The following is a 24,392-nucleotide window of genomic DNA, read 5'->3' as shown; positions in this document are numbered from 1 at the left end:
CCTTGAGGAACTATCAGTTTTATCTTACAAATCTCTTAAAAACCACTTCAGTGAACAAGCAATTTTTCAATAGCCAATTTGATCATTTACTCCTTAACTGTATTGCCTTAGCTGGTATTCTGCTTTACTTTGTGCCTTTTTTGTTTGTTTGTTTGTTTGTTTGGCTGTTTTTTCTTGGTTACATTTTTTTTCTACCTTATCCATCCTTATTCAACTGTACTTTGTACTTCATAACTTTTTACTTTTTCTTATAAGTAGTTAAATTTAGTATTATTATACAACTGCATCATAGTTTTTAGAATATTTTTACGTGCACGAGAGACAACAAATTAGATATTAAAATAGATACAAAATAATCAAATCTGGCACAATAATTATGTTATGGTACTTGGTAGGACCACCTTCATTCAGTTGGTGCCAAAAACGTACCAACCTTTGGCAGAAAAAGGAGAATTAACACAAAATCTACGACAGGCAAGAAGGGATTCATTTAACTAAGAAACAGTATATTTACAGTATATTTTGCAGAAATAAATAATCAGATTTGGTTCAGACTTTAAACTCTTACAGTAAACTCAGTTTCTGTTTGAATTATTAGGGGACAGACTCATCACTGTTCACCTGAGTAAACTAGCATGCTTGTCACTAACACATTGTCCTCTGTGCAGCCAATTACATTTCGACCTGGTTTGCCGAGCCAGAGGAGAGATCAGTGCAAACTAGCATGGCACAGTCCATAATCAATGCAATCAAACAATATTCTGCAGTCTTCCTCTTAATGAAGACAATATTATCTTTGTAGCTTTGATGAATAAGAACACGTTAGCTAGCACTGGGTTATTACTGCTGCTCACTCCCAGTAGGCTCATCAATGAAAACCTGGAGGTAAAGACGGTTAAAATGCATCCACGACACAGGACAATTCTACTATCTAGCAATTATATCCCTATCTGCATCAAGCCAACTATTTTTTCAAATGAAGTAACATGTCACATGAGGATTGAAAACGACCCCGCAGCCTGCCCTGGGTATGTGCAGACAATGTTCTGGACTCTCATAATGGGTAAATGGAAAGGGGTAAAATTCTTCTGATACATAAAAATGAATACATGACTTTCCACAGTTTGTTATATTAAGATTTTTTTTAAACAACTTGCTAGCCACTATTGGTACTTGAAACTTTACGGTGGTAACTGTGACTGTATATGTAGCACAAGGTGAAAATGATCCAGTGTAGAGAAATATCATCTCACCAAGTCAAACTTGATGTTCAGATAGAATGTGGGAAAAAATAAAATAAAGTAGTGACAGCAGGAATCCCTGCAAAGTCAATATAAGGAGGCAAATAGAGTGAGATGATGCAACTTTGCTCTAGGCGGCACAAATTGAGGCAAAGAGGCCTTCTCTCTAGTTGAATTTTTTCCAATCTGAGTCAGAATTTGACACAGTAATGCGAAAACGAGTAAGCTTCCAGTAAGACTATAAAGACACCCTTTAAATGTACAGTCTACCACTACCATTTGATAGCTGTGACCAATGGTGGTGCATTGGTGGCATTGGTGTTGCTACTGCCAAGCTTGGAACAAGAGGATTACAAGGTAGCATAATTAATATAATCTACACTGTCTCATTAAAAAAAGATATAAACCAAAACCGGGAATCACATCTGCTAAGTCTATTTTTCTGTTGCTTTCTAATATTTCCATCTACTCCAGTCGTTCTCTTCGCTATGCTAAGAGAGAACACAGAAAAAGAACACAAAATCTAGTGCTGCAACTAACAGTTACTGTTATTGGTGATGAATCGATGAATTACTTTTTTGATTTATCAATTAATCATTTTGACTATAAACCGTTAAAAAAAAAAAAAAAAATGTGAAAAGCTTTTCACTGGTAGACAAGAACATGATCTAAAGTTCCATAAATAAATAAATACAGCAAGGACGTCCTGCTATTAAATGCACTGTGGTAGGGTTTTATATATTCTTATATGTTACAACACACCTAAACATCCATGGTTGGTGATTTTCTGAATAAAATATATACCATATCTCAGACTGACGTCTCTTTTAAGCATGACAGCACCTACCAATGAGGCCAAGGCAACTTAACAACAATAATTTGATCGATAATGGGGATTTAATTTGGGCACGAGTGAAACAAAAAATTACATTTGTGCAAGAGTGGAATAGAATCTTGTGTGAGCAGGATTTCAAAATCTGTACCACACAGATCACTGTCTTGATTAAATAACATTATCTGAAATAGCATTTACATTAGCAATTACATTGTGCATAAAAATGAAAACTTCAAATTAATCAATATCTAATGCTAACTTATAACGGTAAAATATAGTCACCAGTTGCACAGCAGACATGTATAAAATCTGGCAGTATACTCATAAAGGATATGATAAATACTCATTTCAATATGAGCAGCTTAAGAAACAAGGCACATGAAGCGTATTTACAAATACATCCCCTCAACATCAATATATTGGCCTTAACAAAAACACATTCTGATTCCTCTGAAATATCAATCCGTGACTATACAAGGACAAAAACATATTTGGAGGAGATGTTACTTCCCATTCCCATTCCAGTAAAAAGAAGAGCAGATGAAGTTAATGAAACATAATAATGACCCAGACATGCATAGGTCATTCTTACCTACATCCCTGAGCACTTCATCAATATTATTTCCAAAACAGTTGGATGTAGCGATCACAACTTGGTTGCTTTAGCGAGAAAAACAGTCATTAAGGCCGTGTACAAGAGCTGTTACAAAAATGACTGAGTTGACACAACAGATATTTTCATGATTCTCTTCAGGGCTGTGGTAAATTAGTTTTCTCCCTTGAAAAAATTTACAGCAAGGTCTAAGAAATCTCTATGGATTGATGATGAATTAAAGTGCCTTTGACTCTCCATGTAGGGTTGCAAAATTACAGGAAATTTCGAAGTTGTAAACTTTCCATAGGAATTAACAGGAATATATGGGAATTAATGGGAGTTATCAGGAAAAAACTGAATATTTGCAAAATTACAGGTTAACCTATTCACAGGGAGCTTACGTGTAGTTGAAGCATTGAAACATCTTACAGCATAATCTTTGTTAAAACAACAAGATTTTATGCAAATTCAGTTGAATTTCTATCCTACTCTGTGCATCCCTCAATCCCATGGCACTACTACTAACTGCATGGCCTTTTATCCAGCCACTGATTTCTAATCATTCCACTTAACTTATCGTGTAAGTGGCTAAAAAAAGAAACAAAAACATAAAGGCTAAATCCTAATTTATAAAACCTGCACTTGTTGTATTTTATTTATTTTCTATTCTTTTTGGACCTATCCCTTACAAACTGCTGCTGCAACGGCCTAGTTTTCCCACAGGAGCTTCAGTCTAGTCTAGTCTCATTTAATCTGATCTGTTTCAGATTGTGATAACGCAAACGCTTGTAAGCTGTACATCAGTGCATTGGCAGACTTACATGAAAAAGTGTGACTACCAACTACTGAGTGAGCTGTCATACCTTGAGCACCTTGCTGGCATTATGAATGTTATCCACATAGGTTTTGTAGTGGTATAGCTGTGGGCAGAACTGGTCGAAGCCACGGCCAAAGTAACCATTCTCCAAATGAACCAGCAGAGATCTGCAAGAAAAGCACACAAAATCATCTAGCGACTTGGCAGTCAACAGACAAATATAACATTTGCAATATAACGCAAACATTACCACTATAATCCCGTTGGGTTTCTGTCACATTTTTTGTGGCAGGCAGGCAAGCAGGCAGACATCATTATCCAGTCACAGCAACATCCTCAACTCTAATAGAGGACATCGCATAAGTAACCACTTGGGTATCTGCTGCATATTTTTTGTGCATCACAGACCTTTGACACATTCATTTCAAAGTGTCCCCCAGTGAGCATTTAGCCTCAAGTCAAACTGCATCGGACTTTGAGTTAGTGCACTTTACCGCCTAAGAATGCACCGCTGCTCTGCATCAGTGGCAAAAAGGAGCTCAAATAAAGCAGGATCAGATCTGAAGCATCATTTTGAGCTAAGGCACACATGTTTGGGGAAAGTGCGGAGGTTGAGCAAAGTTCAGAGGATTGCTTCCCAGTTAATGGGAAGTTTAGCAGGCAAGACTCCGTAGCGTTATTTGAAGGCCTCTCCCTGTGGGTGACATATTTACTGGGACCCAGACGGTAGGTCTACCTTCAGGGCACCGAGGGCCACTTTGTAGTGTGAACACGCCCGCTGAATCCAGGAACAAAACAACCGGATCAAGGCAGTGGCAAAGCAGTCGCTCAGCCTGTCAGGCACATTACAGTAACACGGACGCAATTGGTTGGGGGTGTTGACACTTGTGAAGGAGCTTGTTATCCAAACTTAGAGGAAGTACCACACACACACACACACACACACACACACACACACACACACACGAATCCTCCTCTCTAATGATGTTCCCAGAGACTTTGCGTTCGTACATGCTGGAAGAAGGAGCACTTTGCGTTGAAGTTGATTTAAATAGATTTTAATGAAGTTGCGCGCCAAGGTAGCCTCTGTTCATAATCAGGAGATGCCGGAGCAGCCAAGAGAGTTCTAACGAGGGCAAAGGGCGGGAAAAACAGAGTTTCCGTTTTTTTCCCTCTCACAGCCAGAGGCTATTATGATAAATATGAAATTATGGATTACATTTTTTATACTTTTTTGCAGCAATTAAATTGTCTGGCCATCAGGAGCAGGATGAAGATAACATTAGCATTCCTCCTGCGTCATGTTAATCCACATTAATTCTGAGCATTGCGACATCTGGGGTGGATACAACCTCGACCAAACAATCCAGGCCTGTGTGGCTTCATTTGTGGAAGGCTTGAACAGAGGAATACTAATTGTTACTGCACAGTGCAAGCATTCCCTAAAAAACAAATAAACACACAAAGAGTGACTAAGAACAAAGCAAAAAAGCCAGCACCTTGTTGATCTCAGTGGAGTGTACAATTTGGTTTATGCTGTGTTTCTGCCATTCGCTGTTGACAAGGAGTGACTTTGTCATGCAGGATGTTATTTGATCTATTTCCAGACCACATTTACTCTCATTAAGAACCCCCTTTCAACTTTCAAACACGCTGATTTTGTGCTACTTACTTGATAAAGTGACAGCTCTTTCAAGTTCGTTATTCCAGTTTGTTATGTAGCAATCAGGGATAATTGGGTTGCTCCTTCTATTGCCTGGTCTCTACTCCACATAAACAGTCATAACCAGGATGAATGGCATGGCATATCAATATATTCAAATGTCTCCTTGTCTTATGTAACTTAGCAATATTTAATGAAAGCAGAATTCATTAACTTTGCTCACAACTCTGGAGTAAATAAAAACAGTAGATGTGAATTGAATGCATCTTGCAGACACACACACACACACACACACACACACACACACACACACACACACACACACACACACACAAATACACACACAAATACACATACACTTGTATTATTATGACAGGACCATTAGCTTGTCCATAATTGAAAAGGGCCTCACAGAATGTTTTGGGGATTAAAGAAGTTCTTTTCTGCTCTAAAAGGATTGACAACTAAACTTATAAATCTGGCCTTTTATTTTCACATGTTCATATGATCATCCGACAACTAAAAATTCAATAACTGTAGTAACACAAAACTTGTTTTGAGGCACCTTCTGCTGTGACATAATTCAGAGGGGCTGTGTAGAGATTATCCTTGTCTGTATGATGTGGGAGTGGCCCAAGCTGATTGACATGTCAATGCAAATTCAACTTTTGGCAGCTAGTATCTGAAAATGAGGTCACGGTTTTATAGGATCACCCTGCTTGTTACATATGAAAGTTTTTTTTTAATCTCAACCCCACAAAAAGCGGTTGCTGGGTTCTGGGAAACTCATCAGACAGGCATGTCTCAGCATAGATATAACTACAGATTCTGAGTACACTGTTTTTCACACCCCAGGATGATGAAAATAGCCATTTTAATGAGAACCTGCATATTTTAGCTGACTATCCCTTTAAAGAATACATCTCTCTATACTATAAAGCACATTTATGCAAGGATGAAAGGCTATGGATCAAAGTTGTCTTGAGGCTGAGTCAGCCAATCAAACTCATGAAATGTTGCCCAATCAGGGCAGTTCAGATAAACAACTGAGAGGAACTCCAAGTCGGAACGTATTGAAACAAATTCTAAAATAACTCTGAGTGGATCAATAAACCAATAATGCAAGATATCACAATACTTTCTTGTGTTGGACATTATCGCTACACTTGTGTCAAGTGTTGCTATTTGAGTTTTGAACTTAATTTGCACAGACAGCACATTTGAGCTCCTGTGAGGTGTATTCGTTCCCTGCAATGAAAACCATGACTGATTCCTGCTTATTGAAGAATAATTTTGTCTTTTCCAAGGTAATTTTCCTTGTTCAGTTACAGATAGGGATGTTATAAGAACCAATACTTTGGTACCAAGTCAATGCCAATAGTCAAAAAATAAGATGGTACTTGTTTTTCTGCGGCACTGTAAGCAGCTGCAGAACATCAGAGCATGTAGATTTAGCCTTCAGTGGGCTGTAACTTATTCTGCCAGAACTGATGGGGGCAGTAAACGTATGATTTATGCTCGTTCAGTGTGCGCTGAAGAAGAGACTTATTATTTCCATATTTGTCTCTGCTATATACTGCAATTGAAATTCTGTGCAACCTAAAACGTTGTTATTTAAGAACAGCTGACTTATTGTTTGTTTTAAATACTTGAAGGCTTCAATACTGTTCAACAGCAGGGTATGTTGAAGTAAAAGTGATTTTTTTTTACCATGGTATAAAAACAGCTAGCCCTACTGATGCAGAATGTACAAATGTATCACAGCATGAGTCCATTACAGGGACCCTAGTCTACTTTTCACTGAATCTATTTTTTATCATTCTGTTTAATTTCTATTTTCATTCCGTTAACCTTCACTTTTGTTGGACATTGTATCTTTGTTATTGTGTATTTATCTTTGTCTTGCTGTTCATTTGATATTGTTACTTCTTAACTATACTGCTGCTTTGATGTCATCTCAGGGATCCTCATCTGATAAGGTTTAGTTATTCCATGACTGTCTGTACTGTAGACGGGCAGATTAACCGTGAAGAGTGTGAAACCTATGAACAGAATAGACATTCTTCTAGATTCTCTCATTGGGCTAACTTCTGCTTAGTGAAGTAATAGGAAAATTAAAATGTGGAACGGAATGGTCAGGAGATCTGTATGTTGCCAGCAAGGAAATAGTTTTTCGCTATTTATTCCCCTATTTTTATTTATTCTGACTGTTCTGATTTGCTTTTATAATGATACAGTCAGCTAATAGGAATCCTAATGATTATGTACACAGAATATTCAACACAGGAGGCTTTGAACATATTGCTTTCTGGACTTACCTCTTGTTTTTTAATCAATAATTTTGTTAAAAATTGCATTTTAAATGTGAGTAATTTTTTTTTTCTTGTTTGTTGATAAAAAAAGTCTCTTAATAGGCTACTATTGTCATTTTTACCAATGGTGGTTTCTCTCATTCAGATTCTCAGTCCATTGGAATGGACAGAAAAATAACACAGAATAAAGTATTTTAATCAATGTTTTTGACTGCTAATAATTTGTGAGTGCGTTTACGATAGAAATCCAAAATTACAACATTTTTTGTGACTGGAACATAACTGGGTCCTGAACAGCTTAACTCCCATTGGCTGTTGCTAGATTTATTCTAAAATGCCACTTGTCCAGTGCACTGCTTCACATGCACTGGACAAACCAAATCAGACTAGTGGGTGGAAAATAGTCAGGCTCCGACAGGTCTGAAGTTGTGTGCAGTCTTGAACCAATTCCAAATACAGGATATTCTTAATGACCATTGGGACTCATGAGCCCACTCACACTACATGATAATCTGGTCAACCATCAAGTGTTGAATATGTTTGACAGACAGATGCGAGAATCATCCGCAAAGCCACCTATGAGAGGTAATTATCACTGCTGTTACCATCAATTATTCTTTACAGTGTTACAGACAAATCTAGCGTATACACCATAACAGAATGGAAGAAACTAGGAAAGAATATAGGAAAATCTATAATCAATCACTTAGCAGTGGTAAATCAGTCTACCACTAACACACTGTCTCTCCATGGACCATTTTTTAAACCGAGTACTTGCCATTATGTTTGAACCATTGATTCAATAAGGGTCTCATAATGAAGATGTATGGTAACTGCGAAACCATTTATCCAATACATCAGACTGTGTAATTCATACCTCAATCTTCATTCTAGCACTCTCAACAAGAAAGGCAGCCACTCTGGTGAGGTTGAGGACCTGAGGGAGCCCCCACGACTCATTATTTAGTCTGGAAATGGAATTCCCAGTCAAAAAATATCCCTGCCATTCACTCCATTGTTTAGCATACTGTTATAGTAAGACACTGAATCTTGCAATTCTAGCTTGTCTATTACACACAAGCAGGGTGGACTTATGCACAAACATTTTAGTCGCATCCATAAAAAAAAAAAAAAATACTTTCCAACTTGAATTAAAAAAAAAAAAGATTTGTGAAATAAAAGTGAGCTAGTTAGGTTGAGCAGCTTGAATCATGCAAAGTGGAATTCTACAAAAGATCACTTTTGACAATCACTTTTAACAAAAATCACAATTAACAAAACAATTATAAATCAAATCCAAAAAATTTTACTCTGATGACAGTATATCATGGCTAATAATTAAAACCATGGACATCTGCTTGCATATACTGGGTTTATTGATATGATGAGACTAACATCAGCCTTATATGGAATATCAGATATCAGCAATAAAGTGGATAACTGTGGCAAAGATGCAAAATCCTGGTGATAGTGATTTGAATCTGTAAAACAAAGGCTGAATGTTAGGTTAAGGTTAATGACCCAGTCCTCTCTAACGCACGTTGCTAATAATAGACAATAACAATAGACTTGCCAATCCTGCTTCGTGGAATACCCCTCAGAGTTGGACTTAGTAGTTAGTAATTTTGCTGTTGCATAAGAATTTTTTATGTGGGGAAGTTGGGGAGAGGGGAGGAACCAACATGAAGTGCAGACAAGAGCTGTTACATAGTGAAACAAAGTAGTTCCACCAGTTAAAAAGCAACTGAAAAAGAGCTGAAAAAGAGGACCAATAGTCAGCCCTAAACAAACACATGTTGTTCTGCATCCTTTGAAATATTTTTTTTGCTTGGATCACTGCTTGAAATTGGCTTGTTTTGTAGGCCAGATCCACTCTGACTCATTTTAGAGCAGCACACACTTGGTGACGTGCTTGTTCTCTGGCACAATGGCTCTCTTGCACAGTAGCACAATGCATTCAGGATTTATGGTAGTCTTTTAGCGTTTTTCCACTATAGTGCCATGCCGCGCCGTGCCGTGAAATTCACGGTTCCGCATTCATTCCCACTACACCAGCCCGCTTGGTTCCGGGAACCAACCGTTAAAGATTTCAGCCCGGTTTGACATCTGGTGCTGGCTCGGTTAGAACGGGGCCGCGGAGGCGGGCCTAAATATGATCTCCTTCGTGATTGGTCCATTAGAATGTCAGTTAACCAGGCTGCTACAAACTGACAAGTGACAAGTGTCAACCATTAAACAGTCAGCCAGTGGGCTATTATTTACAAACGTTAGTTTCTGGAGAGATTATGGAAGAAATTGATTTGCTTGCTGAGTTTTTTGTTGGGTTTTTCTGTTGTGTAGCCTAGTTTACATTTTTCTTACAAATGGAAATGGAAATGTGACTACTAAGCGCAGATGGCAGAGCATCTGTGAAGATGATGATGATGATGGCATCAGGCGGGTCGGCTGCAGCACCGGTCGGAGTCAGGCGGGCCGGCCGCGGTACCGGTCGGCGTCAGGCGGGTCGGCCGCGGCACCAGTCGGCGTCAGGCGGGCCGGTACCACGCCCACCCGGTCACGTCTGCCGATATGACAGGTGAGCGGCCGGTGCTGCGGCCGACCCGCCTGACTCCGACCGGTGCCGCAGCCAGTCCATAACAAAGCCACTGGCCGGCAATTTATTCAAACAAGATTTTGTCCATAAAAAAAGTAGCAAAAAGCTAATGTAACAACTGACAGCTCCTCTTGTTACTATAACAACTCCATGGCAACGAGCGCACCTCTCTAATTCTATGACGCCGATCCGCTGGTACCATAAGCAATGGAAACACTCAGCCCGGCACAGCCCTTCACGGCTCAGCTCTGTATAGTGGAAAAACGCTATTTCTAAGCCCCGCCCACAGCACTTGATTAAACTTTGGTAGCCAATTATCAAAAGTCTACCAACTATCAAAAATCCAAAAATAATCCTTTTCGTGGCATGGTCCAGACATGCTGTGTGTAAAATATAGTGACAATGACTGTACAAAAATGGCAGGTGTAGTAAAATAATAGATTTTGGAAAAAAAAAAAAAAAAAAAAACTTGATGAAAATCCAGTTAGATGTAAAGAGGTGTGGCCTCCATGGGTAGATGGGTCTTGATCCAAGGAATCCAGCTGAAATAAAACTTTGTTCCTACGACTCACAGTTCAAAAGTAATCACCCAAAAAATAGAAAGTTCATTGTTATGGCACCTATATGTGATCAGGTCATGTAATTTTTAGTGGTGGGTGAGATGTCCAACCTTTCTACCAAGGCTATCTGCCCTGTGCCTTTACATTTTTTGCGATCCAGATACACTATATTGCCAAAAGTATTCGCTCGGCTGCCTTCACACACATATGAACATGCGTGACATCCCATTCTTAAACCATAGGATTTAATATGATGTGGGCCCATCCTTTGCAGCTATAACAGCTTCAACTCTTCTAGAAAGGCTTTCCACAAGGTTTAGGAGTGTGTTTATGGGAATTTTTGACCATTCTTCCAGAAGTGCATTTGTGAGGTCAAACACTGATGTTGGACAGAAGGCCTGGCTCGCAGTCTCCGCTCTAATTCATCCCAAAGGTGTTCTCTCGGGTTGAGGTCAGGACTCTGTGCAGGCCAGTCAAGTTCTTCCACACCAAACTCACTTATCCATGTCTTTATGGACCTTGCTTTGTGCACCGGTGCGCAGTCATGTTGGAACAGGAAGGGCCATCTCCAAACTGTTCCCACAAAGCTGGGAGCATAAAATTGTCCAAAATGTCTTGGTATGCTGAAGCATTAAGAGTTCCTTTCACTGGAACTAAGGGGCCGAGCCCAACGTCCGAAAAACAACCCCACACCATAATCCCCCCTCCACCAAACTTTACACTTGGCACAATGCAGTCAGACAAGTACCGTTCTCTTGGCAACCACCAAACCCAGACTCGTCCATCAGATTGCCAGACGGGGAAGCGTGACTCGTCACTGCAGAGAACACGTGTCCACTGCTCTAGAGTCCAGTGGCGGTGTGCTTTACACCGCTGCATCCGATGCTTTGCATTGTGCTTGGTGATGTAAGGCTTGGATGCAGCTGCTCAGCCATGGAAACCCATTCCATGAAGCTCTCTACGCACTGCTCTTGAGCTAATCTGAAGATCACATGAAGTTTAAAGGTCTCAAGCTATTGACTCTGCAGAAAGTTGGCGTCCTCTGCGCACTATGCGTCTCAGCATCCGCTGACCCCGCTCTGTGATTTTATGTGGCCTACCACTCCGTGGCTGAGTTGCTGTCGTTCCCAATCGCTTCTACTTTGTTATAGTACCACTAACAGTTGATTGTGGAATATTTAGTAGCGAGGAAGTTTCACAACTGGACTTACTGCACAGGTGGCGTCCTATTACATTACTATTACAGCACCATGCTGGAATTCACTGAGCTCCTGAGAGCGACCCATTCTTTCACAAATGTTTGTAGAAGTAGTCTGCATGCCTAGGTGCTTGATTTTATACACCTGTGGTCATGGAAGTGATTGGAACACCTGAATTCAATGATTTGGCTAGATGAGCGAATACTTTTGGCAATATAGTGTACTTTTAGGGACCATTCTTCAACCAGAGGCCCCCCCATGCACCTAAAGATCTTTAGCTTCCTGGTTGAATGGGCAGCTAGCACTCATAGATAAATTATGATAACAATAATGCACTCCACTCTTCTAAGCCAAAATGAAAAAAACAATAGGGCTTCGCACTGGGACAGTGCTTGGGCCCTAATGAAATGAAAATGAAATGAAATGAAATGTTTTTAGGGTGACTCTGAAACATCTGTCCAGGGACTACAGATGAAAAATAGCCTCTTGGCTAACTCTGGCGCATTTACAGCGATATTGATTAATGTGCACTGTTCCGGTTAAATAAACAAACAAACAAACAAACAAACAAACAAACAAACAAATAAATAAATAAATAAATAATATGGATATAGAACTCAAACTGCAGGTATTGAGGTTGTACTGCTTAACTACTGTATCTGCCTGCACAGAATCCTTTGATATCATCTCAAGTGATTACAAATAATATACAACAATTTCTCACAGGAAACAGAAACCACACTGAAGCCACATGACAAGATCCACCGGACTGATTCCTACTAATAGTGAAAATAAGGGCTTGTGCTTGGTATACTAAGAGCTTATCTTAACTTAATTCTTATGCAACAGACAAATTACTAACACACACACACAAACACGCATGCACGCACGCGCGCGCACGCGCACACACACACACACACACACACACACACACACACACACACACACACACACACACACACACACACACACACACACGCCTTCATAAAGCCTCTCCCTACTCTCTCTAAAGCATGGATATTTGTTTAATTATTCAGAAGATACTTACTGGTTTACTGAATGAATGGATTTAATTGAACTGAAGATGCTTTCTCTAATGTCCTGCCTTAGGGTTCCTTTGGCCTTCAAAATCTCCACAAAGTACTGTGAGGAACAAGAGAGCAGAAGGAGACAGAATAAAATGTCTTTTCACCATTTGTATTAATAAGCCTTTCCCTATTTATAAGTGGGCTGTCATCTCTGATTGGATACCTCTGAGATGAAGGAAAACATCATTTGATAAGGAAATGCTTGCACCACTGACACCTCAATTACTCTCTCAACATGGAGAGCAAGTGTAATACCAGATCACCGAAGGGAACATGCCAAAATGCATAAAACATACAAGTTCATTCATAACTAAAACCATAACACCAGGGATTTACTGGTTGATTTTTAGCCCTACAGCCTATATGCTAACGACGAATGGTACATGGCATATGTGGTTGGCTGGTGTGCACAAGTAAATACAGAGGGATGTTGTTGCACCACATCACTGACAATAAAGCGACAGCTGTGCTGGTCTCAAGTCATTTGAAGTGAAAATGGGATTAGCGAATTGAATGTGCATTAGGCCTAAAATGGCTCTTAATTGGACTGAACGGGTGTAGGGTGAGTAATTGTGTATAATTGAGGCTGCACTGGTGGATGCAAAAGTCTGTTTTCTCTGCAAGGATGAATAGCGCCAACAGAATGCAACTGTGAATGTTACCTTGAGTCTGTTGCCATGTATTGTACAGTGTGTGTGTGTGTGCACTCCATATTGTTAAATGCAGTGATGCAACAAAAATATGGAGCAACCTTCTGGTGCCAATCATCTTTAAAGAATGTAGTCTGAAGCATAGTTTAGTCTAGTTTAAACAAACAAAAAACAAATATATGCAAAATCATGATTATTTTTTTATGTTGCATTTTTTATGTTTCCTGAGTAGAAATACTTTGCTAAAATAAAAAATGTCAAAATAAACAGTGAAGTCATGCAACAATATAACAAGATAAAACCAAGACTGCTGCTGGCTGCGCTTTTGCTACGAGAAAATATATTGACACTGGATTGCTAGATGGGGTGAACAAGTCTTACTGCCCCCCACAGTTGTTGACTCATACATACAGTGGTGACCAGCTCCAGCTGCTGGCAGTAACGCTGCTCTGTCTGGACCAGCTCTCTTGCCGTTCGGCTGCGTTTCCTTTCCCAGCGGTCCCTCTGCTCCTGAATACTGGTGTGCACAAGGGGGCCGGATGGACCAGGGAAGAAACTCATGGCAACAGAGGAGGAGGAAGCTGCAGACACAAGCAAGCAGACCAAAGGGGGTATTGCAGAAAGCAGACTTGCATGAAATACACATATTTCCACATATACAATTTATAGAAATCCAGGATTTACTGATCTAACAGGCAAGATCGAAGTCTCCATCAATTGCTGTGGCAACTTAAATTCTGATCCTGATCCAGCGTGCAGCATACAGTAAGCAGACAGTTAAAACCAATGATCATCTTCTCAAAATGTCAAAAATGGCATGACTTTTCAAGGGGATCCTGTGGACAAAAATGTTTTATGTCCTGAGAGCCTACAATCAGACATTGGTGTAAATCCAAATTAGTACACTGTTCTGGTCAGCAGTTACTAGCATGGAATATTTATTCACGGTAATTATTTAGTAGTAGTATTTATTTAGCCCTCAATGGGCCGTAACATATTCTTCTTGGACTGACGGGGGCAGTGTAGCTATGATTTACACTTGTTCAAGTGTGCGCTGAAGAAGAGACAAACGCGTGTGAAAGATGAAGCAGCAGCTCCGCCTTAATTTGACCAAAAGAAACACAGCAAGAGCCATGTATTAAAGGATTCTGCATTTGAGCCGGATGCTCAGGGGATAATAATAAATTTGCAAAAGAAATGATGCAAACAGTGCCATCAAAGTTTCCTGTTAAGTAGTTGTTTCTTTTTCTCAATATGCATAAGCCTATTTATTATTTCCAAATTTTCTCATGTCTCTGCTGGACACTGCAATTGAAATTCTGTGCATTCTAAAAAGTTGCTATTTAAGCACAGTTAACTTATTGTTTGTTTTAAATACTTGAAGGTTTAAATATTTAACTGGGCTGTCCGAGTGCGTATGAGGTGCCAGATTAATCTGCAATAATTGCAAATGTTGGTCCATTTCTGAAATCTTCTTTAAAAGTTTTTATGTTTGAGTGGTGGATCTCAGATTACTCCTAAGAACTTAAAATCATTCCGTATCTTGATTTTTAAATGTTCAAGTGAGCCTTTTTTTTCCAATAGAGAAACCCATAGAAAATGTTTTCATTTTCAGATTCAATACAAGATGATTATGTTGCAGCCACTGATGGACATCATCTAGGTATGCTGTTTGGTAAGGTGACATAACTGGTGCGTAGATGACCATGTCATCTGCATAAAGCTGGCAGCCAAACTTTGGGCAACTTGTAGGCAGGTCATTTATACACAGACTGAAAAGCAGTGGACCTGAAATTGAACCTTGGAAAATAATCATTCTGTTGTTTAAAAGGAGTGACTGTTCTTGGTCAACTTTCACACACTGCTCTCTAGTTTGATGCTATGACTCAAACCAAGGCCTAGGCCTATGCACTAACGTGAATGCCATAAACAAAGCATATTGTTCACAGTATTGGTCAGTGTGGAATTACTGTGAATATTTAAGTGTGGCCAAACATGACCAACTAAGCACTAAGCAATTTTAATTACTTGAGGAAAACAAAGGCAATCAATAACTTAATGGGAACATTTTTATTATAATGTAACTGCAGTTCCAAAATACCACATCAGCATAATTATGCAAAGAAACATAGTGTCCAGGCAGGAGCTATCATGTGCCCATGGCACATTTTTTTTTTTTTTTTTTTTAAATCAAAACGTTACAGCAGTGCATTTAAAGGGTATGAGAAGAGCTGATTTGATTGATCAGGAGTGATGCCAGCCCCCACCATAACTACTGTAATGTTTTCAACCTGATCCAGCCCCTTTCACCACTCACATTCATCTATGGTCACAAATTCAACAAAAATCTCTTGGTGACGCCCAAGTGAGCTTGTGCCTTAGTGCAAGAAATGTCCACCAATAGTCATGTCATGAAGAAATTTTACTTGACAGTTAATTGTCACGTAAATAATTACTATTAATAGATGAATCACTTTTTGGGGGTTGAAAAAAGAACAACCTCTTTAACCCAGCTGACACACACCTGACTTGTATACTGTCTGCTGTGACATTTCTAACTCTGGCTTTAAATTCCCTTGATACTTGGATGGAAACATTTAGGAACCTGATGATTATGTAAAATGGCACAAATAATCAGCACATACAATTGCAACCATGTGATTATGTCATAAATGTGACGGCAGTATTTTCATTGTCTCTAACTCAGCAATGAAACTATTCCTCTATTTATGTTGACCATAAATAATGGCCATCTCTCACACTAACTGATCACTCCCAAGACTAGCCCTGGCTGACCCCCTCCCCCCGAACCATGGCTAAGAGGTGCCTTCCCTGCACTCCCTCATTAGTGTCATCTCCTATGTATTAGCAAGGCCGATGTGTGGGCAGAGAGCAGCGCTTTAGCAGCAATTAACCCCTGTGCTGTCCCTGGGGAGCCTTGCACTGTAAACAAGAGAGCCAGATCAATGTTAAACAGGGTACATTTCCCCCACAGAGCACCAGGTAGACGACATCAAGCTTCATGTGACTGGTCGATGAGTTAAACTACACTATCTTACCAAGTGGGCTTCATACAGTCCAACAAACAAAACAATTCAGCATTTTCTACATCCTCTCGAAAGCAGAGTTGAAAATCAGCATTTGGCCGTCATACTGGTGTCCAGTCATGGGTCTAATACTGATCCTCTCTCAAAAGTAGAGTTCACCCATTTTGAAAAATCTGATTTTTTTTTTTTTTTCACTTCCCCCCTAGCTGTTATGTAGTGGTGCTATCTTCCTCTCATTGATACCAAGTGCTGGATACTGGCTGGATGATCCAAATACTAACCATTAGCTTGCTGCCATTGAGGTGGACTAAAAATAACTGCCTTAATCCCCTCAAAGAAGGTTCAAAATCACTTTATAAGTGTTGCTTTCCGCAACTAAAAATGGACATATATCTACTGAGTGCTCACAGACGCTATCACTCCATGCCAGAGAAGTAGTAGCCACCGCAGAGACGGAAGTAAGTTGTTTGAGTTTGCCATTGTTTGTTTTCTTCATTGAACACATGTGCATATGTTGGAGGACAGAAATAACAACCTTTTCCAGAGTACTACTAAAAGACAGCTGCCAACTAATACAGTGATGCTGAACAGTACGCCAGGGTAACAAAAGGACAAAGTAAACTCAGCATCCATGCATCCAGGGGACGCACTCTACTTTTACCCTGATGATGCTAAAGCAACGTCTTATCTGTCCTTCACTGAACAGGATTGGATGATTCAGCAAAGGAGGCTGATTCAAAACAGAGCTGACCCAGCCAGCAAGGCCGCCACTGAACTACAGACAGTGCACAAGGCCATTCTGGAGTTAAAGAAGTGCACCCAAACATCAAGTTAAGTTTTGTTTTCACCCCAGTTCACAGAAGGATGCAGGACTTGAGCAGGTAAGTGGGTTTTTAAGCAAACAAATGTGTGCAAGAAGTCACACGAGTCACAAAATGGATTATCTATGCGTAACTTCCAAGTTTGCGTGAGAAGGAAGTAAGCAGTTTTTCAAGTCTGTTCAACAATGTTGGGACTGAACTGAATGGCAAGCTAGCTGAGTCGCTCTGTTTTGAATCAGCCTCCTTCACTGAACCAATCCTGTTCAGTGAACGAGAGAACAAAGGCTTACTGAGGCTCCAGTTACAATTTGGTTGGGCTGCTCGCTCAGAGTGACTCTGTGTTCAGGAATGATGCAGCTCTCATGGAGGACCGTTGAACCAACTAGTGACTGAACCATTTTGGTGAACGGACCAAAATGAACTGAACTGTTCAAAGATACCTCCCACTCCAGTGAAAGCAGCCAAATGGATACCGTCAGTGCAAGGAGTGGAGCAATATTGTTTTGTGAATAAAGTTTTCAGATGTTGGAAAACCAGCGGTGGAGAGTACTACACACTGCTACTCGAGTGGAAGTAGAAGTACTGCTCTAAAAATCTACTAAAGTAAAAATAAAAAAGTAGCTCATTTAAGATGTATTGAAAGTAAAAATTAGAGTAACTTTTTCCAAACAGTAACTGTGTTAGGTGTGATCTTTTCCATGCAGTTAGAAAAGGAGGAGAGAACACACTTCAAACTACATTCTTTTAAAGGTGCATTGCACAAAATTGCCAAGGTCTGATTAAAGTGAGGACCCTCTATATGGTGGTTGAGTCCACATGGTTCTCATCATCAGGCCAACTTATTTTCCCACACTTACTCAACATTTTGCATGATGGGTCTAAATGATTCTCATTTCCATCAACCATCTGCAGTTTTTCATGGTGCAGCTTTTACTGGAAATGTGTAAATGCAAAAAGTATAGCCAACAAAGTAGAAGCAGGTTCCTGTTCTCATCTTTGCCGACTGAGTGTTTTATTGTGAGAGGTTCCACAATCTGTCATTGATTATTTGCTCTTTGAAATGGATCTGATTTAAACTGTAGTGAAGTACAAAACTCAAGCAAAATGTAATGAGGTATAAGTCAAATTACTGACACAAGTAAGTGGATTAAGGCAGTTACAGTTTATTTATTTATTTGGCATTTCTGCTTTATTTGAAGACAGTGGCAGGAAGCTAACAGTTAGCATTTGGAGCATCCAGCCAGTATCCAGCACTCAGTAACAATGAGAGGAAGATAGCACCACTACTGTCCTACAGAACAGCTACGGGGGAAGTGAAATATGATATTTTCCAAAATGGGTGAACTATCCCTTTAACTTCATCTAATCTGAGGGAAAGACTAGCTAGACTGCAGGGTTAGCAAGACTCTACCTGGAGTTTCCTGTGTCCAATGTCCAACTTTTCAGAAAGTTACACTGCCAGGGTCACTTAGGCTACATGACATACCTCCTCTCCTGTGGAGTGAGGTATGTTCAAGCTACACAAACAAAAAGCTCATAATGCTGACATAACAGCTCCTGGAGGATCCTGCAGCCTTTATTAGAATAACCTTTTGCAAAATTGCAATAACAAAACCCAATATAAATATACATATTGCATTCAAAAGTACAAGGGGATACATTTGAATTAACAGATAAGCCTAATAAGAGGGAGCTTTTACAGGGCTACGGTGTTTGGAGACATGCAAGACCACTTTGCTTTCCCTGATGATTTACCGTGTCAGAGATGTTATAACTGTAGTGTTTCCACTTCCTTTAAAAAAGCTTCTAACAAATAGCAGGTAGGGTAGACTTGTTGACAGTAGCAATTAATAATTAATGAAATTTACTGGTTCACATTAAGTGCACTGAAATGCTTTCGTAGGATTCCTCAGAGTGATGAGTGCAATAGATTGCACCCATGTTCCATCACTGCTGCCCTGGGGAACATGAGACTGACTTTGTGAATAGAATTTTTCACAGCCTCCATGTAATGATTCAACACTGCACAATAAAAACATTGTCACCTACTAATGGTACACATCTCCACTACCTATTTTGATGAGTAGTAACAGAGGTTACTAGAGGAGCCAATACCTCTAGTCCAAAAGCTGTAATAAAAAGCTCACTTAGAAGTGAACATGGCTGTGTGTGAACAAAGGTCAAGTCCACACTAATCTGCATTAATCTAAAAATGTCGTTTTCTCGACTCAGAGGACTCCCCACAAGGCCCCATTTGGAAAAACTGCAAAAAACTGAAGTAAGTGACAAACAGAGGAACAGACACACAACCATTCATAAAAATGTTGGCTGGGGGAGAGTCCACCTCAGTGGCAGAAGGCTAACATTTAGCATTTGGAGCATCCAGCACTAAGTAACAATGAGAGGAAGAGAGCACCACTATACATAAAAACTCCAAACCAAACACCATAACTGAGGTTATGGTGTTTGGGCCCAGCAATGCATATGTGCTTCCTCCCGGTAACCTAGGCCCTCTTGAGCCCTTCATTAGGCAAACCGCCACCAACCTAGGGGTTAAAATAGACTCTGATCTAAAGATGGATAAACAGATAAATGGGGTTGTATGAAAGAGCTTCTTCCAACTTAGGAGGTTGTCAAAGGTTAAATCGTGTCTATCTCGGCCTGTATTTGAAACTGTAATGCATGCTTTTATGATATCTCTTCTCGACTACTGCAATTCCCTGTATATTGGTGTTAGCCAGGCCTCCATTTCTCGCTTGCAGTTAGTCCAGAATGCTGCTGCCCGTTTGCTTACAGGTGCACGAAAACGAGACCATATTAGCCCTGTATTGTCCTCCCTCCACTGGCTTCCAGTGCAATACAGGATTGATTTCAAAATCTTGCTCTTTGTTTTTAAGTGTCTAAATGGTTTGGCACCCGTATACCTGTCGGACTTGCTGGAACCCTATGTTCCTTCAAGGACACTCAGATCCTCCGACCAGCGTCTATTGTCCATGCCCAGAACCAGACTGAAGCTCAGAGGCAGCCGAGCCTTTGCTGTGGCAGCCCCTAGGCTCTGGAACGAGCTGCCCCTGAACATAAGACAAGCCCCTACCCTTCAGGTGTTTAAAACACGCCTCAAGGCTCATTTCTACACTTTGGCTTTTCCATCTTCAGCTTGAGCATTTGATGTTTTATGTGGCACTGGGTATGTTGTATATATGGTTTTTGATTGATTTATGTTTATAATCTATTGTAAAGCACTTTGGCACAACTCTGTTTGTATTTAAATATGCTATATAAATAAATGTGGTATGGTAGGGTATGGTAGGGCTTAAGTGGATTATTTATTTATTTATTCATTCATTCAAAATGGGCTAAGTGTCCCTTTGGTTTGAGCATCAGTTTGGTGTAAACAGATAAACATGAACAGGAGCTAGTGTCTGATCAGATACTTGTCAGTGTGCAGAATACACTTCCTGCATCTCAGCAACAGCTTCAAATCACCACATTACTGTAGCTACTGAATCATACTGTATAGCACAGAAACGCTACAGGAAAGGACTGGACAACACACAAAAACAGATTACACTTACAGTAACTTGCATCATCTGCTAAAATATTCTTACAACCTAAAAGGGGAGTAGTGCTGAAGTTAAGGATTATTATGGATGTTCTTCCAGTCTGGCGACATGAATATTCACTTTAGCTAAAAACCTGAAGATTCATACTTAAGAAGAAAGTAATTTCATCTCCCCTCTCGTTTCTATTTTATTCACCCTCACTGCAGTCCACAGCTGTAGCCACAACTACCTCCATGTTCACCTACTTCCACTTGTTGTCAGTCCGTGCAGCGTTACACGACAAGGAAACACTGCGTACTGTAACACTGAGTGTTAACGTCGCTGTAGCAAATGAATTAGCTTACAAAAACATGACTATGAAGGAGTTTGAAGTAACGCTGTTGGTCGACCCCACCCTAAAGAGCAGTTTTCTAAAAGTTACAGCTTTCTAAAGTTAAAATCTTCTTATATATATGAATACTACTTCGTGCTAGAACCAGAACGTTATATGAATCTAAAATGTTACTGTGTTGCGCATATGGAACGAAACTTTTACTAACCTTCAGAAAGCGTCTGCTCTCCAAATATTTTTAACCAAGGCGCTCTTTTCGTTTGAGTTTCTTTCTTCCGGGTTGTGACGTTGACGTGCAAATCGATTGGCTGCTCTCTTCTCGCTCCAAACCAAGACAGACAACAGCACACAGAAAGACTTCCCACTCCGTGCAGAGTTAGAGGACCACAGGTTTCTGATCGGATCACGGCTGCCTGTGCTCAGTTAGCAGCTGCTGAACAAAGGGAGCGGCAGAAGTAGCCATGAAAACACTGCCCTATGGAAAATTATCTGTCTATCTATCTATCTATCAAGTTCATTGTGAAACAGGCAAAATTTGGCTCTTCCTGGTCAGATTATTTTGAAAGATAATAGATAAACAGAGTAAAGTCAGTTTTATATTGGACTTGAGCTATTCAGCTTAATAGTCGCCCTTCAAAAATCAATACCTTCACCAATGTTTAACTCGGAAGTGTCACACCAACTCTGATATGTTTGTTTACATAATTACATAATAATTATCCATTAATTTTGATAGACATATGACATATTCATCCTTCCTTCATTCATTCATTCATTCATAGCCCATAACATCTGCACCCTTTACTTGAATAAAATAAATTAAAATAAAGTGTGAGGATGTTTTGAGGGATGGCAACAAACATCAGAGTTGTCAGTTCAGGCTTAATAGTGAAATAGTGACAGTAGTGAAGCTATTATTTGTGAATGGCATTTTTATCACTATCAAACTTCCAATATAAAACTAACTAACACAGATACAGCACAATGTGATGGAGTCTTCATTTTTATTCCAGTCTGCTAAAGGAGCCAGGAGCAGGAACATGTACAGCCTATGATCCACACACAGGCCACGCGCAGACACTTTGGAAAATATTTCTTTGTTTCTTGACTGTCTTCTAAAAGCAAGTATAACCTAGGTTTTAGAAAGTAACACAAAAGTGAAGTAATTAACAATAATAATAATGATGACTTTTTAGACACAGTAATTAGTAAAATCATGTGATTACTTTTTTTTAATAACTTCCCCAGCACTGCTCCTTGAAAGGAAAACGCAGCTCAGCAGTTTAAGCTCATTATGAATCTTTGTGGGTATGAGATGAAAGTGATGCCCTCAGTAATCAGGCCCTGACGCAGAAGGCTATATAGCATGAAATCCATGAGGAATGTAGACTTTAAAGTAAAAAATAGGATGCATTTTTCTGGAACATATCCCAGTAGTCAGTAACAGTGCCAACAGGCTGTAGTTCATGGTGCCTGCAGCCAACAGAGCAGCGAGAACACTGACACCTAGTGCTGATAAAGCCCAAATCCTGCTCTAACCTATGTGCATCACCAAAAAGAGACCACTTCTGTACCTACAGACAGGTGGCAAATTAAAGGAAAAACCTGAATAACTGAGTGGAGAAACATAATGCTTCCATACAGATGTCCAGCATTATACAATTAACCAATCAACAATCAACCCAGCATGATGTGGCATGTATAGAAATGCTGAGCAGACCCAGATGATGTCAATTTTGGATAAAGATGGTTAGAATAAAGGAGGGATGTTGAAAGAGGGTTCATTAATAGAGCATGTATTACAAGGACAAATGCACATTTGACAGCTGACTGGTCTACAGAGATGTAGAAAAAAGTGATGTGGTGAGACGACATCTTTCACCATATTCTGGACAAGTAGGCAAGCATATGTGGCGTCCACCAAAAGAACACTACAGGCCATGCTGTGGGGGGCATTTTCCACTTGTTCCCTTTGAGGGAAGACTCACTGCAACTTCATACAAAGTTATTGTGAATGATCACCTTTATTGCCATTGCCTGCTGTAAGACAGAAAAAAAAAAATAGTGCGGAACAGTCTTTTGGCCATTGAGGGCAGTGCTGAGTGCTTGCTAAACAGAGTAGAACACATGGTAGTCAATGAGGCTAAATGGAATAAAATAATCATTACTTTTGTTTCAAACATGTACCTGTAACTACACTATTACAATATTTATAATGAAGACATAGTGTAAGGCAATATCAAATTGATGATTGTACAATTATGGCAACTTAGGAAGGATCCAGTGGCACTGAGGGTATGAGGTGTTGACTGTTTGCATAACGTGAGGGGGGAAAAAGTCCCCCACAAGGAGATCTGTTTCCTTTGCAGAGAAGCCTTCCTTCTTACCTGGAAAATCCTCCATTATAACAGCAACCCACCCAGGAGTGACACACCTGACTTTTAAAGGGGATGGGAGATGGCGCTCTGATTGGTTTACTGCATGTTACACCCAAAACACAGCTATGATTAATGAAGAGACTCAGGACAACCCCTTTGAACCAGGCGCCTGGAGCAACCAGCCTTTTTTCCACTGTTACAATAGCAAAAGACACATAAATGCACTTGTACCATGCTCTGCAGACCCAGCACTTAGTTTTTTCAAATAGAGCCTTTTATCTTTTAATGCTTATTCCAGGCTTCAACACATGAAGCTCTGCTGTATTTTCCAGGCACCATGTTTTTAATTCATGTGATGATCTGCGTGCTTCCCGCAATGCCACCAGAAGTAGATCTTTGTTTGGGTCACATCATAAACAATGTTTATTTCCACCTCAGACACAGGTCATGACTTTCGTTAGGGGATTTTCAATATCAGTATGTCAATCTAAAATCTAACAAACTAAGAGCACAACACTGGCTCATTTATAGTGGTCTCACATAAGTAATGCCTGACTCAAAAGCTGCTGAACAGAGTTTTAAGATGACAGGAATCAGCATGTCATATCAGCTCCCTGCAGACCACGTGGAGGAGGATGGCCATGTTCTCCAGGTAATGTGGAAGAGTCTAAAGAAAGGAAGCCAAAACACTGCAAATTG

General features: G+C 39.9%; 1 protein-coding gene across 2 annotated transcripts in view; it reads right to left on the bottom strand.

Moving 5' to 3' along the window:
* Positions 1–21,632, bottom strand: part of arhgef39 (Rho guanine nucleotide exchange factor (GEF) 39) — a 75,849-nt gene extending 54,217 nt beyond the window's left edge. For both annotated transcript variants that reach the window (XM_030045389.1, XM_030045390.1), the window contains exons 1-4: positions 21,524–21,632; positions 13,965–14,134; positions 12,864–12,958; positions 3,535–3,655 (exon numbers count right to left, since the gene is read on the bottom strand). In XM_030045389.1, the coding sequence (XP_029901249.1) occupies positions 3,535–3,655; positions 12,864–12,958; positions 13,965–14,114 (366 nt within the window). In that variant the 5' untranslated portion in view covers positions 14,115–14,134; positions 21,524–21,632. The remainder of the gene's footprint in view (positions 1–3,534; positions 3,656–12,863; positions 12,959–13,964; positions 14,135–21,523) is intronic.
* Positions 21,633–24,392: the final 2,760 nt, after the last annotated feature.

Source organism: Myripristis murdjan, chromosome 23 (assembly GCF_902150065.1).
Source record: "Myripristis murdjan chromosome 23, fMyrMur1.1, whole genome shotgun sequence".
Classification (NCBI taxonomy): domain Eukaryota; kingdom Metazoa; phylum Chordata; class Actinopteri; order Holocentriformes; family Holocentridae; genus Myripristis; species Myripristis murdjan.
Note: the sequence above shows the minus strand (reverse complement) of the source record. Positions and strands in the feature narration are given on the sequence as shown.